The sequence below is a fragment of the Vidua macroura genome, chromosome 1, assembly GCF_024509145.1.
Source record: "Vidua macroura isolate BioBank_ID:100142 chromosome 1, ASM2450914v1, whole genome shotgun sequence".
Lineage (NCBI taxonomy): Eukaryota > Metazoa > Chordata > Aves > Passeriformes > Viduidae > Vidua > Vidua macroura.
The window spans coordinates 51,923,108-51,940,379 of NC_071571.1; the positions used below are offsets into that span (position 1 = coordinate 51,923,108).

At 41.7% G+C, this 17,272-nt stretch overlaps 1 protein-coding gene across 3 annotated transcripts in view; it reads left to right on the forward strand.

Moving 5' to 3' along the window:
* The window catches only part of EGFR (epidermal growth factor receptor), a 157,943-nt gene that overhangs the window by 101,253 nt on the left and 39,418 nt on the right, over positions 1-17,272 (forward strand). For all 3 annotated transcript variants that reach the window (XM_053986226.1, XM_053986308.1, XM_053986394.1), the window contains exons 2-10: positions 6,736-6,887; positions 8,387-8,573; positions 9,229-9,363; positions 11,119-11,187; positions 13,401-13,519; positions 14,941-15,082; positions 15,807-15,923; positions 16,475-16,601; positions 16,696-16,769. In XM_053986226.1, coding sequence (XP_053842201.1) covers positions 6,736-6,887; positions 8,387-8,573; positions 9,229-9,363; positions 11,119-11,187; positions 13,401-13,519; positions 14,941-15,082; positions 15,807-15,923; positions 16,475-16,601; positions 16,696-16,769 — 1,122 coding nt within the window. The remainder of the gene's footprint in view (positions 1-6,735; positions 6,888-8,386; positions 8,574-9,228; positions 9,364-11,118; positions 11,188-13,400; positions 13,520-14,940; positions 15,083-15,806; positions 15,924-16,474; positions 16,602-16,695; positions 16,770-17,272) is intronic.

Below are 17,272 nucleotides of genomic sequence, written 5' to 3' on the forward strand. Positions count from 1 at the left end.
GAAGAAAAAAAAAATATTAGTAAATTATACTGGGGAGGAAAAAAAAAGCACCATGGGGAATTAATAAGGTTGAATCCCTTGTTGTCAGAAATACTGTGACTTTGGTGAGGTCTTCATCCAGAAGCAAGTTGATTTGTATGTGATTATTTGTTCTTTCAGGCAAATGCACACACCAGCAATCAGACCATCTGTCATGAGGCCTCCATCTTTTGCAATTTAGGATGTGACTTTTGACATTGATGGGCAGGTCTCCACTCCTAATTGGAGTCAGGAAAGGAAACCTAAAATTACATTTATCTGGAAAAGTTGGTTTTGTCAAGTAAATAGAAAAAAGAAACCATCTGGGAAAGCTTTCCCTCAAGGCATATTCTTTTTCTCCACTAGGGCGTTAGTTTTGGTAATTTTTGCAATTACAGTTTCCATCTAAGTATTTTTAAGAGCTCTGTCATTGTTTTGGTCCCAGTGTGTCTAAAAGCTGGAATTAATCTCAGCAAATGCATTACTCTAAACCACACTGTTTGAGCAAGAACTTACTAAAGCCACGAGGTTGTTTTTCACAATGTTTTAAATAAAAGTATTTGGATAAGTGCAAAATCATTATCTTCTGCAGAAGAATTTCCAGTGCCCAAATGTTGCTGTCATTAAGCTGAAACTGGACTTTTTAGGCATTGTGTGGGTTTGCAAAAATTGTTCTCGAGGGAAAATGTGTGCCAGCATGTGAGCACTGTTTGTACTCCTTACCTATTTCCTAGCTTTCCTTTTCATAACTTCCCATGGCACATTGCAGTAGATTTGGTTTTCCTTTTGTGTCACGTGAACTTTCCTCCCTCTTGAAATTCTTACTCAGTGCGTTAAACATACTCAGCCCAGCAATACTGGGTAGTTTCCCCATCCCTTGTCTCTATAGAGCTGAGAAATTTGTGAATATAAGAAATATTTCTGTTTGAGTGATTGATTACATAAAATGTAATGTCACTTTCTTATTCCAACCTCTGATATTTCATACCCTGTTTTCTTTAGGTTCTTTCTCTTTCTAATAGGTTAGTCATGATCACAAATGTCCTGTCTGTTCTAGTACTTTGTTATAAGCTTAAATATCATTATTTTGATCATTTGACAGCTAGTAAGCTGCACTTTGCTGATTTCTACTGCAGGTTATGTGGATCCATTGTGTATGGAAGTGTATGCTTTGTGTATGGAAGTGTATGCTGTAAGTGTGTACTTTGAAGGTGGTTAAAAAAATACCTGATGTGGAGGACCTGCCCTTAGAGCTGATATGCATATTTATGCTTAAATGACAAGCATCAGCATCCTCATTTAATTTCAGAGGACCTATTAGATGAAGGTCCTCATAAAGGGGAAACAGTTTTTCCCCCAGGAAAGATCATGGAGATGCAGAGTATGGCCAGGATCCTCTCTGTGTTGTGCAGGAATTACCCAGGGCATACAATGGGCAAAGGTCGAGATGGTGTGATTGCTCATACGGACCCAAATTGAGCAATATATCCTATAAAGTTATTCCAGTGCACTTGGAAGGTTTTTTCCCCCACACTCTGATGAAGGTGTATTGGGTGTGGGCAGCACTGATGGTAGCACACCCAGTAGCAGCGTTATCTCCCCAGGCATTCAGTGGCAGCTTTGTATCCCAACCAAGCACCCAGCAAGGTACTGCTCTTCCATTAAGTACATAAAACAATCAAAAGTGAAATTACTGCTAAGGAGTGGGGGAAGAGGAACATTTATAAATGCACTGTCAGATTAAACAAATATCCCTTATCTACAAGTTTTGTGTTATTGTCAGTAATGGCTAGAAAACATGCAAAAGTACATACATTTATCATACTAGGGCATATATAGTTCTAAGTGACATATGAAGCATGGAAATGGACTTGCATATCTCTGAAATTGTCTTTGTGAGTTATTATTTTGATGTGTCTATCAGAGCTGAAGGGAGACTAACACAGGCTAAACATGGATAGAAACAGAGGGTGATTTAAGGATTGGTGATAATTTGGTTTCAAAGCATTCTCTGGGGTTTTTCTCAAGTCTAGGGCAAATATGCATGACAGGCTTGGGATTTCAGTATTTTCAGGGGAAAAGATGAAAACAGATTTTACTTATATCTCTGCAATTGCTGCAGGGAGCATTTTGTTTAATCTGAGCTTGTTTGGATTTGGGAAAATATTGTTGCTTAGCATTACAGCTGTATGGATGCCCTCTGTCTCCCTACCATTACTTGGGGAAAATGCCATTTAGGAAATGCTTTGGTTTCATGCTACTGCTTCAACCTGCACAAGAAAAAAGTGGCCAAGGAGCAAAGGGTTGCAGAGGGTGAACCAGTTTGCATCACCAAGAAATACTCCTGTAAGTCCAAGTTTGAGGCAGAGAAGGGGAGGAGCAAGCATGTCTGTGGACACACAGAAGGTTTTAGTAGCCAGGACAGCCAACCCTGTGCTTTTCATAAGCACTAAATTCAATGAGTTTACATTTGTCAGTATAGTGTGCCTCTTTCCTGAGCCCTTTGATTGCTACTGTCTTATACAGCGCCTGACATATGGGTCATTTCAGCAATATCTAAATTTTTGTTAGGCTGTCTGTTGAGGTAATGCTGCAACTGATTCAAGATCAACATCACTTTGTCATTTAGGAATTGTGGCATGTGGGCTAAAATCTATATCACATAGAATTTAAATGCTTCGTGGTGGTAATCCCATGATGCTGCCTCGCGAAATTCTGGATTGCCCCCATTCCACAGGAGTGGTGGCTGGGGCACTAAGGATCTAAGGAGATCACCCTGTCTGGGGTGGGATCTGCACTCCCAGCATGCAGCCCTGCTCTCAGCACTGCCACAGACAGCAGCCTCTTGGGACATGCCCTCTGTGTCAAAACTTTCCAGACCAGTGGTGTTTTTATTATATTAACATCGCAGATAAAAGCAAAGCTTTCATCTTTCAGGGGTCAGCTCATGCCCTGAAGTTCATTTCTGGATCTTGGCTTTTCTACTGGTCAGGGATGTTCTCACCCTGGATGTTTTGCTCTCCCTTTTAGCTAAAATGTGTAAGTGTCCACATAGAATATATATTATATGGTACATGCTACTGTAACTTCCAGCAGTACCATGAAAGTATTCATGCCCACCACTGACTCCTAAGCCTGGATAGTGCTGGCTTTGCTACACATTGAAACAAAATTACATGATGAATGTATTGCATGTGGCATCAGAATCTGTCCTTTAGAGGACAAGTAGGTTGAGTTCAATAGAGGTTAAATCGTAATAAATTCCATCCACTCAAGCATGCACATCCCACTTAAAACTCTGTGGAGCAAGGCGAGCACCTCATTGTCTGTGCTTTAGCCTCTGGCCAGAGTGGCATTCACACTGGGATATTATATACAGATAATTATAGCATGTATCTTTTTAGAACAGTTTCCATAAGCAAAGAAATTACAGAAATGGTGTTATTCATCAGATACAAGCAGGTCATTTTATTTTCTTTTCAAATGTTCTAGTTGGAAAATTATTCTGCACCTTTGCCTGAGCTCAGTAATACTGCTGCAGGGATTTACCTTGTTTTGTTTGATTTGGGTTTTGTTTGCTCAGCATATACTGCTTACGACCCAGGTTCTCACTTGGTAAATACTGGTATGATGAAGTTCACTTTGTGGATGCACTTAGATCCCTTGTATCTCTTAGCGCAAACAGAAATTTGTGCATGAGGGAGAAAGCTTCACTGAAGTGTTCTGACTGATACTCTAACAGCCACATACTGTTTGCTGATTTCTTAACAGAAACAGCCCTCTTTATTCCACTCTTCAGATCGTAACTAACATCTCATCTACAGCTACTCTTTACTGGATGGAGGATGTGATGAGGGGACCAGTGGTTTTGCATGTAGCTTAAGACATTTTTGGTAGAGAACCACCAAAGTGCTCTCTGCTCACAGTACAGGGGGGAAAAGGCGGTCCTGGGGGACCAAGCTGAACCCCTTTCAGAGTTTGTTTCCCTCTGCAGCTTCACAAGCAGGGAAGCTCTTTCTCTTGACTATTTGTTTCTGCCTTCTTGCTGTCCTCTGAGCTGTTTCCAATGCATGGAGCACCATGGTGAACCAAATCAACAAGCTTTCCTGAGCTAAAAATACCCTCTGTCCAATTATTTATTTATTGTCTTATATTATTTGTGGCTTGGATCAACTCTTTGGCATGGTTCCCTGAGTTGTCCCACGGGAGAAAGAGAAGGAGAAGTGCAAGTGCCCTCTGACTGCTGCCTCAGCCTTGACCTAGTAAGCAGTGAAAAAGTCTGTCTTTCTCAAGACAGCTGACCCAAGTTCAGAGCTCCAACACTTCTCTGATCCCAAGAGAAGCACATTCAAATGAGTGCAATTTTTCTTAAGGGTTGTTTCAGCAACCTGGGCTGTTTTGTTGTATGATCTGACCAGTGCCAAGCCACATAGAGTCAGTCAAGGGCACAGGTGGCCAGGAGGATGCCACCAGAGAAAGCTCCTCCTTCCAGCTATCCTTTGGTTCAGGTGCAGCTTAAACACTGCAGCTTTTGCATTGGGCCTGTCTTGAGTATTGGGGCAGATCTTTGGTGGTAACCTCAGAGATGCAACAATGCATCAGGTACATTTGTGGACCCTGAAGACCACAGCAGGATAACTTATATTTTTTTATTTCTGTGAGCAGGCTAAACTGCACCTGCTCCTGCACTGTGTTGGAGTGCTTTCCAAAATCACACTTGTCTAAAGATCTGATATGAGATGCCTAAACTGAGCATCCAAGCTGAGGTTTTGAACAGTCTGAGAATCTGTAATTACTGGTTTTTCTTTGGTTGTAGCATAACATTGCTTAAAATTCAAGATGCCTTCTGGGATGACTCCTTGACTTTTCTAGTCAGTTCAAAGACTCTTCATCCCTGTCCCCAACAGCAACACATTTTCCAGAGCAGACTAGCCATATGACAGTATTTCTAACTTTCAAAATGTGACCACTCCGCAGAATAAAAACCTACCTGTGACTCTGATAATTTTTGGTCCTTGTACTTGAAGCAGACAGCAAATACAGATTTGAAGTATGAACACAATGCAACAGTTAAGTTTGAAACTGGAACATAAACTAAAACAGAAAATCCCACTTAGAATTTCTAAAGCAAATGTTAAAAAATTCAGAAATTCAAACTATATAAAAAGGGTCAAGCAGCTTAGACAATGTACCCACAGCCCTTCACAGTGTTCCCATTTACCAGCAGTTGCCACTGATTCCAAACACTATAATGTTTATCTAGATGTATAATGAGAAATAACTGAGGAATGTGAATGAACAGCCTTGCTTTAAACATGATCCAGAGTAATTAATCTGTTATCACTGTAACTCCTAATGTTGATGATTGTACTGAGAAGTACCATATGTTCAGTGAATAGTTTTGATGATTGGTAAATGTGTTTTTATCACTGTCATTATGTTGCTTTTCCTACTAATAAAGCATCAGTTGTTCGGTAAATCTTCAACAGGTGTTGTCTTTTGTTACTAGAACTGAAACATATCTCCAGCTTTGTCAAGAGTCTTTGTTATTTGCTTTGCAGCACCCCAGTTTGTGATTGGTGCTTCTATGAATTATGGCTCTACAAAAGTATAATTTCATGTATTCATTTCTCCAAGTTAAAAGTATATAATTCTTTCAATATGGAAACCTGTGCAGTCAGGCTGGACTTGCATTGTACAAATGATGAGATAACAGCCTCCTTTTGCTCCCACTGGAAAGCAAAGTGGAGCTGAAGGAGCCCCAGGAAGGGGTTGTGAAATTTTTTACCACATTGTCTTCTATATCATTCTCCTTTGCTCTGTATTAGCATAACTGAGAGATGTGTTCATTTGACCCCTGTAGGGACAGCACAGGGAATGACTGTATGAGTACAGAATTTTTCAGGGTTGTGTCTGGTGTTTTTCTTCAGAACAAGTTTGCATTTTGCTCATTCATTGCAATCACAATGGTGATAACTTTTTTCAGTTCCTCTAGATTTAATAAAGCAGAGTAATATAATTTCAAGAGGGGATTAATTTTTCCATCGTGCTGTTATAAATATTTGGAATCTCAGTGGTGTTCTGTGTGACACCTCTTCCTTCCCCACCAGGCAGAAATGGATTTCAGTGCCAAAGATGAATATGCCAGAAAATCTCCTGAATCTGTCATACTCCCAAAATGTCAGAGTGGCAAGAGATGTGTAAGCTCTGGAGGTTCAGTTAGACCTTAAAACTCAAATTTGTAGCTTAAGAGGTGCTTCAGGAAGGCCCCCTTCCTCCCTCTGAGCTTACAAGGAGACCCAATGCCCCTGAAAGTAATATAAAATAGGTCCTCAGGAAAATCATCTTTGGTGATACCTGACAGCATGCCAGTTTCAGTAGTGTTCAGTGGAACTGTATCAATTCCTCTCTTCAGGAACTGAGTTATGCCTGTGATGCTGGAAACTTAGTGCTACCTATGTACAAAAGCCTCTCATTGAAGCTTTTCTATAGCAGAAAGCAATGGAGGGTTATTCCAGCTCTAAATTCTGGTACGTCTCTGTCCCTGGGAAACACTGCACACTTCCTACACTATTGCCATTGGACACATCATGTTCTCATTTCTTATGAAGCTGATGCTTAACTTACTGTAGTGCTTTTAGAGATAAGTGAGCAACAAGTCTTTGCCTTGTAGTTATTCTTCCTTTCCTTCATGGAGCTTTCTCCTTTCCTCCACAGTTTGTCAAGGGACAAATAACAAGCTGACCCAACTGGGACATGTGGAAGACCATTTCACCAGCCTGCAGAGGATGTACAACAATTGCGAGGTGGTACTCAGCAACCTGGAGATTACCTATGTGGAGCACAATCGTGACCTCTCTTTCCTGAAGGTTAGTGTTCATGGCCTATGGGGCCTTCTCTGCTACAACAAATCCTACTCCATTTTTTAAGTGCAAATGATTAGCTGCTGATAAAATTCTGTGGTGATCCAAAAACATAGCTAGTTAAGGTCAGAGGAATCGCAGCCTACAGTCTAAGCATACCTGTAGGCTGCAGGATGCACTTAACCTTACTACACAAATCAGGTACTGTGAGAAATAGCTTTTCAAGCACTTGCCAGCCTGTGCTGGGTGCTGTGCAGATGGGTTTCTTCTCATTTATAATTAGAATTACATCCTTACCTATTATCTCACTTCTCAGAGGGCAAAAGGCTTTGTGGTGCTGATAGGGCAAAGCAAAGCACAAAGCGAGTGGCAGATTGTGAAGTGTGGAGGCCTTTTCCCTGCCCTCCAAACTGTGATCCCTTTCTCTGCCATGGTGGTGAGTGCCTCTCCAGCCTGAAGTGCTCACACCCTCAGCAGGCAGGCAAGCCCTGTGCAATAATTTCCCACATGGATTCTTGAAGTGATCTTCAAGAAAATCCCCTGTGATTGACACATGGGCTACTCCCATCTCAACATTTGTTTTGTGCACAAGTTCATGGACAAATTAAGGCAAGCTGAGGAAGGAGTGAACAGAGGATGGATGTTAAAACACAGCCATGGCATGGGGAGGAGCCATGGCTGACATGGGGACCTCCAGGTTCTCCGCCAGCAAGTAACAAGCAATGTCAAAAAACCTATGGTTTGAACATATGGGTTACAAATATGATGTTAATGCCATTCTTCTTTTCTAAACACAACCTGCTCACAGAGCTCAGGGTTCCGAGGAAGGTAACGAGTCTCTTGAAAATTTACTGGTAGTCTTCATAGAAAAGGAAAATATCTTTAGTAGTCTGAAAGATTTTCACTAGCAGTGAATTTCGTAAGTGATAGAAATGCATACATTTCACAGTGCAAGACAGGAATAAACCCACATGTAGGAACATTACCTCACTTGCCTTTTTGTCCTGTAAAGAGATATATTGTTTAAAAAGGAGAAGGTTGCCTAGTCTTCCCCTTTTATGAGCATGGGAAGGGGAACAGAAGAGACCATGTAAAAGCCTGAATCAGGTGGCATCTGTGTGCTGCCAGTTGTTGAAGGCTAGGCAAGTGTTTATGGGAAGCATCACACTTAGTTGTGTGCATGCATGTGTGCATGCATGCTTGCCCTTTTCTCCTGCCTCCCCTAGTCAGCCCCACTTACCCTTACTTGGGGACAGAACAGGGGTACACCGGACCTTTGGAATGACCTCCTGGTAGCTGCTGAAAGGGTGAGTTTATACATGCTTAACCACCAAGGTTTTTCACATAGTCCCTTTCTCTTCTTAGATTTATTTATTTTTAATGAGATTAAGTGCTCTGCCATTCCTTGAAATTGAAAGATGGTAGATTGGAGGAGTGGGAGGAGGAAAGCAGTTATTGAAGAGTACTATGGATTAAACACCTTGTTTCCTCTGTTGTTCTCTCAGACAATACAGGAGGTTGCAGGCTATGTGCTCATCGCCCTTAACATGGTGGATGTCATTCCCCTCGAAAACCTCCAGATCATCCGAGGCAATGTGCTGTATGACAACTCTTACGCCCTGGCTGTTTTATCCAACTACCACATGAATAAAACCCAGGGACTCCGACAGCTGCCAATGAAGCGGCTTTCAGGTGAGACACGGCCAAGAAGTGGAGGCACCTCTAAAGCCAACTTCAACTGTCAGCTTATTGGTGTCAAGATCTATTGGAGATTGCCTCTCAAAGTCATAGGCCATCAAAACTCGCTTTAAAAGCAAGGATCTGAATGTAGTTTTCTACTTGCTTTCCTGCTAGCCAGTCTTCTGCAAAAGATAAAGAAAATTCATCAAGATTCATCTTTGCTCCCAAAACTGGCAAAGAAGCATCCATTTGTTATTTTGTATTATTTGATTCCAGTGCATAAATATTGACATTTTCTGTTAGATCCCTGTGGGAACTGGTAATATGTGTGTCTCACGTGGTGTCTGGCTGGGCACACCAGCAGTGCCCACTCTGCTGAGTGCTGTGGGCCCTAAAGGTGGCACCAGGCAGAAAACTACACATAGTGGCGTCTGGGCGGCATCTGAGAAAAACTGATCTCCAGAACCAATTGGTCTGGTTTTGCTGTTAGTTACACCATCAGGAGTGCTGATGCCCTGCAGATTGTTCCTTTCTGTCAGTATCATGTGACTGAGGTAGAGAAAGATGTAATTTATTTATCTTTCTTTAGATCAGAGACATTTTGGGGATGTTTCTGGGACATATTAGGGATTTGCTTCACTTAGCAATTTTTTTTTTTCTGTAACAGAAATTCTCAATGGAGGTGTTAAAATCAGCAACAACCCCAAACTGTGCAACATGGACACTGTTCTTTGGAATGACATCATTGACACAAGCAAGAAGCCTCCCACAGTGCTTGAATTTGCGAGCAACCTGTCTTCTTGTGAGTATTAACTTACCAAAAGTGCTATGTGTCCCTCTCCATTTTAGAGAGTAAAATGAGCGTCTCATCTTTCATGCAGTGGGTTCCTGGTCCAACAATTTCTAACGAAGGCTAGCAAGCTCTGTTTCAAGAGAAGTGCTTTCATTTCTGCACAACTGGCCTAAGATAGAATTTTTCATGATGGTTAGGTCCTTAACTCATAGCTCAGCAAAGTTCTTGGGAATGTTCCTCTTGATTTAAGACAGTACCCTGCATATGTGTTCAGCTCAGAAAGACAGCTCAGAAAACTGTGCATTCATTTGCTTTCCAGCAATCTTCTGTTTACAGTGTGAGGCTCTGGTCTAGAAAAACCAAATGGGTAGCTTCATGGAATTACTTGAAGCCTTTTTTGAGCTAAGACCCAAGTAATGCCATAAAATTCTCCTGTTTTGGACTGCACAGATTACCCTGGCAAAAGTAATAATAAACAGATAGATAAATCTGACACTTCAGATCAACAGGGATATGAGGGGATATTTAAAAGTTTGTACAGCATATGCTTAGAGCAGGCTCAAGCTAATCCTTCAGCCTTATGAGTCCCTTGTAAAATCCCCAGTCATTTCACAGAAAGGAGGGTTTATTTTCATTTCTGAGCATTTAATTTCTGGCACTATAAATTGGCAGGAAAACATATTTTCTTTATCTTCTTCCAGTTGCATAATTGCCTGAGAGCTAATAGCCAACTTCTGTGTTGACTTATTTTTCTATGGAACCCTGGCGTAATCAAGGAGTTGCAAACTATACATGTCAGCACAGGAGTTTGGCTCTGAAGACCACAGAAATGTTAACCTTTAACTTTTCAACTTAAAAAAAAAAAAAAGTTCTTTGGTCCCACACCAAATCAATCCACTCTCGGACAAGTATTGGCATTTGTTCAGCTATTTGATGGCTGACAGGGGGGGGAAGGAGAATCACATGCCGTTAGTGGGAAGAAACACTCAGTAGGAAATGTCTTTTAAATGTAGTGAATTCCACATTAATCTGTTAAGACAGCCTTTTATGGCTTTAATAATGATCCCATACTCTAAAATAAGTTGTTTCTCTGGAACTTTGCTTGTCATTAAGAGAAAGAAGAAGAAAGAACAGAGCAAGGAGGGAAGAATGGTAAAAAACCCAGCACTGAATCCTCAACGTCAGTCAAGGTGTCTGTCCATCCTGCCCACCTCTCCATTAATTGTCCATCTGCAGTATAGTCCTGCACAAGGAGTATTTTTGGCAGAGGATGGGAGGAGGGCACAAAGCAGACAAGTCAAATTACTTTGTGGTCAGAGTAGCTGGCAGTTACCTGTGAATCCAGTTGGATTTGTTTTCTTTTTAGAGCTGCCTGGTTCAGAAACACTGATTTACATGTGGCCTGAGTGAGCAGCTGGCACATGCCTGACTTCAAGCCAGTGGTGACTTGCCATAGCATGAAAACCCCAGCCGGGCAGTAGCTGAGATTCCTGTTCCTGGGAAAAATATGCCTCTTTCGTAAGCTAGACTGGCTGCGTATTGTGCTCCCTTGCTCAAAGGTGTGGAGGTGGAGAAATGCACGTAGGAAAGCAGAGGTGAACAAAGGATAACGAATTCAGCTCTCAAATTTTTTCAGCACTGTTGTATAGGTGTTTCTTACCCTGGTTTATCAGGAAGGAAATCTCAAGTCATTGTTTTCTGTTGTTCATAGTACCTTGTTATTTTCTTTGTTTACAGAATATTATACTCTCTCTTGTGTTTTAGGTCCCAAATGCCATCAGAACTGCACAGAAGACCACTGCTGGGGCCCTGGTGAACAAAACTGCCAGACATGTAAGCCTGCAGATTAGTTAAGAAATAGCTTGTGTGCTCTAACATACATACTACATTTCTGTCTACTGAAAACCTAACAGTAATTATGCAGGTAGGTTGCTTGCTTGATACTAAAAGAGCAGCAGAAACATCCATTTACAAGGGCCTGAGGTTTTGCAACAGTTTATTTTTCCTAAAGTAAAGGTAGAGGAGGAACAGCACCATGACAATGTGTCTCACTGCTTTTTTTTTTCCTTTAAAAAGTGGCGAAATACACTGAGTTTTGTTTCGTGAAAAGTTCAGTGGAAAAACTGCTGATCTAGACATAATGCAAATGGAAGCAACATCCTATATTCAGTTTTCCATTGCAAATAGTCACCTGAGCCTAAGTTTTTTTGTCTGCAAATATCAAGCCAAATTTGTATGGCTTAGAGCTTGAGGAAAGAAGAGCATATACCTTTGCGGTCTTCATATAGTGTAAGCTTCAGTTTTTGTCAGTTGGCTCTGCAGTTTGGCTCTCCGGTAGACAGTGGCTGTGCATACAAAGCCCTTCCTGGGTTGGTTCCTGCAGCTGAGGCTGCACAGCTGTCCCAGGACCTTGCAAAACCTCTGGTCTCAGCCCTGCAAGCTTCCAGCACTTACAAACCCTCGCTGGAATCAGGAGGTTGATGCATGCATGAAACAAAATCCTTTGTGGGCTCTTGCTTGCCTCTCCAGGCATTTGAGAATCTGGCCAACTGAAAATGTATCCCACATTTCCATATGTGGGAAAGTTTGGGGGATGCGTCTCTTTCTTCTGGAAATGAATGTGGGATACTCTATGTGAAGTAAAAATGTTTGATGTAATATATGTTTCCAGCAGGAAACTCTAGTCAATAGTTATCAAAGTGATGAGGTGCTTTATTCCCCTGCTAATTCTTATGAAAAAAATTGTATCAAAATGCTGTTCATGTGGAACAATGTGCCTTTTATTACCCCTGTTTCTAGTTAAATGGAGGAGTTGCCATCAGAGAAGCTAATGCATACTGTGGAAATAATCTGTTTCCTTGAAAATATACTACCTTGCTTACAGGTCTACAAGAAAAAAAAATAATACAGTTTAGATACAGAACTGTGTAATGGAAAAAGAATATATGATTTTTAAAAATCACTGTTATATACCCTGTAGCTGGCTATTTTTTGAAATAATTTTCTGTTCATTAACAACCATGGTTTTCAGACTTACAGGAATTTCTGATAATATTGTAATTCATTTGTGCCAACTGTGAAGTTGATAACAGTTAGCACAGTGCATAGCTGAAATGCTCAGGATGCTGTATGAAGCAGAGTAGCCATCAGGTTCTTCTGGCACCTTATGCCAGGCTTCATGGATCAGTAATTTTTTTTTTTTTTAGAGAACAAACAATCCCATTTTGGGTCGCTGGTACAAAATCATGGTAGCCATTCATTTGTGGGGTTTTTTTTAATTGTTCTGATTATCCTTTTCTCTGCTTTGATATTCAAATGGAGACACTTTCCCAATTCTCAACAAAACGTTGCAGTTTTTGCTTCCCTGCAAAAAGCTGGACATGGGCCAGTTCATTCCTTCAGGTTGTTGCACTGGTGCAAACCCTAAGGGAGTTATGTAATGAAGATAAAATTTCACCAAGGATTTGAACATTAAAGAAAAATAATTCAATGTGTATATGAAATCTGCTTGCTAAGTGAGTCTCCCCTATCTCTGCAAATTTTGGAAATATTTTAGTGCATTAAAGGGACATTTTACAGCACCACACCTACAATGTACAGTTTCCAATTATAGTACAGAGTCCTGTCAATTCTATCACATTGTTTTTCCCAAAATTAGCACCAATAATAGTAAATTTTCTCAATAAAGTGGAGATATATTTTACCCTGTTGCCCAGCTATAAGATGCAGTGGCTCCGTCACAGAGTTTTGCTTGGTCTAGGCATTGGTGCAACAGGGTTGTTCTTTCTAAGCAGGACATATTTCCTGGCTGGGATCAGAGTTCTTAGCACCTCATAAGATCCAAGATAATTACAGGCTGAACATGACCCCTTCTTACCACCAGCCACACTCGCTCTCACCCCTCCCAAACTTTGGCCTTAAATGAGGACAGAACGTCCCATGAGGAAAATCTAGCACAGAACCTGCACCAGACCTTTTCTCCATATTTCTTGATCTCATAGCAGCAAGTACAGCTGATGTTTTTCATTTTTTCTTGTATCTTCCAGTAACAAAAGTCATCTGTGCTCAGCAGTGCTCTGGTCGGTGCAGAGGAAAGGTGCCCAGCGACTGCTGCCACAACCAGTGTGCCGCGGGGTGCACCGGGCCTCGGGAGAGTGACTGCCTGGTAATGATGCTACACCACCACCATAATGGCTTCAGTCGCTGACACGGCGAGCAGGGCTTTCAGCTGCATGTCCTCTAGCTTTCTTCAGCCCCAGAAGGCCTCCTGAGAGATGGTGACCTGGAGGGTGTTCCCAGGCTTCCCTGCATGGGTGGTTGTTGGGAGGGAAGATGACGTGAACTTCACAGCACCCTTTGCTGGTTTTTACTGACTCTGCCCATGGACCTTCCTAGTGTGTTCCAAACCAGTGTTAGTGCCTTTGACTGCCCAGTGAGCTCAATGTTGTTGCAGAACATCTAAATGTTTGCTGTAGGCAACTTCCCCACATGAAGAGGTCCACAAGCCCACAGCTGACCCCACGGTGAAGCAGTTATCCAGGCCAGCACAGCTTTGCCTTGTACTCCTTAGCACTAAGTCAGTAGTAATTTTGGTTTACTAAAGCAAGAACTTGTAAGGGAAGTAAAGAAGTGATAGATCTTAATTTTTTTGCATTTTACTGAGCTTCACACATGAAATCTGTGTTTCCCTTTCTGCTTTGGACTTGACACAAAAGCACTGTATTTGGGGAGCCCTGGGGCAGTGAAGAGAGAAGAAACAGATGGAGGTTCTTTAGGGAATAAAGGTCCCATTGCTTTTCCACGAGATTTTCAGGGGTTTGGTGCATGCTGTGGTTTTAACTTTTCCCCATGTTTTCACTACACTTCATTCAAAATTAAGTGACATCTCAGAAATTCTCCGAAATTCTCCAGTCTGGATTTTATTCTTGTTACCTCTCTTCCTGGTTTCCTTTTAAGATGGCTATGATCCCCTTACTGGCTCACAGAGAAGAGAGTTACTCTCTCTCATCTGGAAAGCCAGGAGAGAAGAAAGGAAAAAGAGAGTCATTATTAATTTAATGCAGATTTAGATTGGAAGAACCAACTTGTCCTTCATAAATGCCGGCTAAATTGTTCATTACCTGCAGCCAAATATAATAGCTTGAGTTTAATATTTAGCCAGAAAAGTCAGTAATTGGCAGGAAAGGACTTGATTTGATTTAGGTTATTAAAAACTGGCCAAGAAAAGTACAGTTTGTCTTGATCTGGTTGCTGCTTGTAAGGGAAAATTTTTCTGTCTAAGGCACGCAGATTTGCTCCTGTTCCCACGTGAATTTCAGCAGCTCTCCACCAGAGTGCCAAGGTTTCTTGTTCAGAAAAAGAAGAGTTCATGGTTTCTTTTTTAAAAAATACTGAACTCCATTGCCCAGCCTGAAGCAACCTTTCAACTTCAAAGCCTGAGGGACCATCCCTGTAGCTGCTTGGGGTTTCCATTAGAGCTAAGCAGGAAGCAGATGAGGCCATCAGAGTGTTTTGAAGACCTGATGTAAAATCACTGTCACTTTTTAAGGAAAAGGCAGTTTAATGGGTGCTGTTGTTCAATGCCAGGCATGCCGCAAGTTTCGGGATGATGCTACGTGCAAGGATACGTGTCCCCCATTGGTTCTGTATAACCCCACCACTTACCAGATGGATGTGAACCCTGAAGGAAAATACAGCTTCGGAGCCACTTGTGTGAAGGAATGTCCACGTAAGTTCATTTCAGGTTGCAGACCAGAGGAGGTGAGGAGTTGGAGAAAAAAGGGAAGGGTCCTATGTCATCTCTCTGTGTTGTGGTCAAGTGAAAGAGCACTTGTTCTCTTCAGTTTCTGTGGGAACTGAGAACAGATGACAAAATGAGCCTCTTGAAACAGTCTGAATCCATCACCTTGCCTGGTTTTTAATCTTTGCATTTTGACTTCTGAATTTTTTTCTTTTGGTGAAGAGAAAGACATCTTCTAAAAAACATTAAACAACGGCTATATAGGATCAATGCTATGGATTGCCAAAGCATTATCAAATTTTAACTGGTTCTTAATTAGGACAGTTAAAAAGTAATTGATGTTAACACTCTGTCTCAAGGACTGTGATCACTGTTTTCTCTACAGATGCTTGCTTTTCCTTTCTCGCTGTTCCATTTCTGTATTTTTTTTAATCCACCAAGACATGGATGTTGTTTTATTCTTCTGTGACCATTACCCTCCCTGTAAAATGGTGATAGCACTGTATGTTCATCTACCTTCAAATGATGTTGGTGACGTTCATAGTTAATGCCTGTACTTTCCTAAGTGTACCAAAAACTCAAAGCCCTTTTTTCTTACAAGTCTTGAGGTGCTTGTCTGGACCTCAAAGCATCCCTCTTGTATTTCAGTCACCTTTCAGTCATCCCTCTTGTATTTTCAGTCACCTAAGTCAGCATCCCTTTTTTTTCCCAGACAACTATGTGGTGACAGATCATGGCTCCTGTGTTCGCTCGTGCAACGCTGATACTTATGAAGTGGAAGAAAATGGTGTTCGGAAGTGTAAAAAGTGTGATGGGCTATGCAGCAAAGGTATAAAAAGTATGGAATAAAACAGTGAGGCTTTGGGATGATAGAGAACTTACTAGGAAAAGTGCAGGGAGTTCTAATCTTGGTTAAGTGCAAATTCAGTATAAATCAGATCCAGCAATAGTTTGGAGATCTGACAAGTGGCTTGATCAGGAAGCATGACTATGGAGCATCCTCTCCAGGGATACACCACGAGTGCAGTGGATAAACTGTGTGCATGTATATCTTGCACATCAGCCTTCTCCTCCATTTGTCCTTCCCAGTGTCTCATCAAGAGGAATGGAAATGGGACAAAGAGAGAAGGGGATGTGCCAGAGCCTGTGTGCAGAGATGCTCAGACCAGAGCTGCACATCTGGGCAAGCAGGAAGTAGTTATCCTGTGGGACTTTCAGAAAAGCAAAAATAGGCAAAAGATCTATGAAACTCATCTTAGAGTGGTAGGTTTGACCATACAGGAATTCTTTCTGAACTTGTGGCACCTCCATGTTTCTACCCTGCCATGTGACTGGGTTTCACTTTTGTCCCCCCTGACTTTTGTATCTCTCCTTTAACAGTGTGCAATGGCATCGGAATAGGTGAACTTAAAGGGATCCTCTCCATAAATGCCACAAATATTGACTCCTTCAAAAACTGTACCAAGATCAATGGGGACGTCAGCATTCTCCCAGTTGCATTTCTAGGGTGAGTTACCTGCTGGCCATCAAGCACTGAAAGAAAAAGGCTAGGGAAAATCCAGGCTAAGCTGTTCTTTTCACAATTTCTCTGTTTGTTTCAGTGATGCCTTCACGAAGACCCTACCTTTGGATCCCAAGAAATTGGATGTCTTCAAAACAGTCAAGGAAATATCAGGTTAGCGATGAATTTAAGCTGAGGGTTTTTTTACTGCACAAAACACAAATGGGGAGGAGGGAAATTTTTTAAGCACATGAAGAGAAGTGCATGCAAAGTGTTTCTTGTCCGTGAGCTAGCAAGGGTCACTCTTAACCAAGGTGGTCAGCAGCACATTGCCAGCATTACGCCCACATAACACATACTGGTCTTCCATCCAAGGTGTGTGGTTTGGCCAGAACATCCCTTCTGCTGAACTGTCAGACCTAGAGAAGAGTAAAAAGCAATGGAGATCCTCAGCCACCCAAGAAGCATGTGGTGATGCAGAGGCATGCCACTCCAGCTAAAAAAAGCCAAGTGTGTTTCTATTTGTGGAAAACCTTTCAGCAGCTCCTTAGGGAAGCGTGCTCAGTGGCTTGCGTCATCCTTATGGAGACACCCTCTCCAGCCTGATGAGCTCTTCCTTGGGGTGAATGAGTCTCCATGAGCACAAAGCAGCCAGTGAAGAACTCAGCCACCATCTC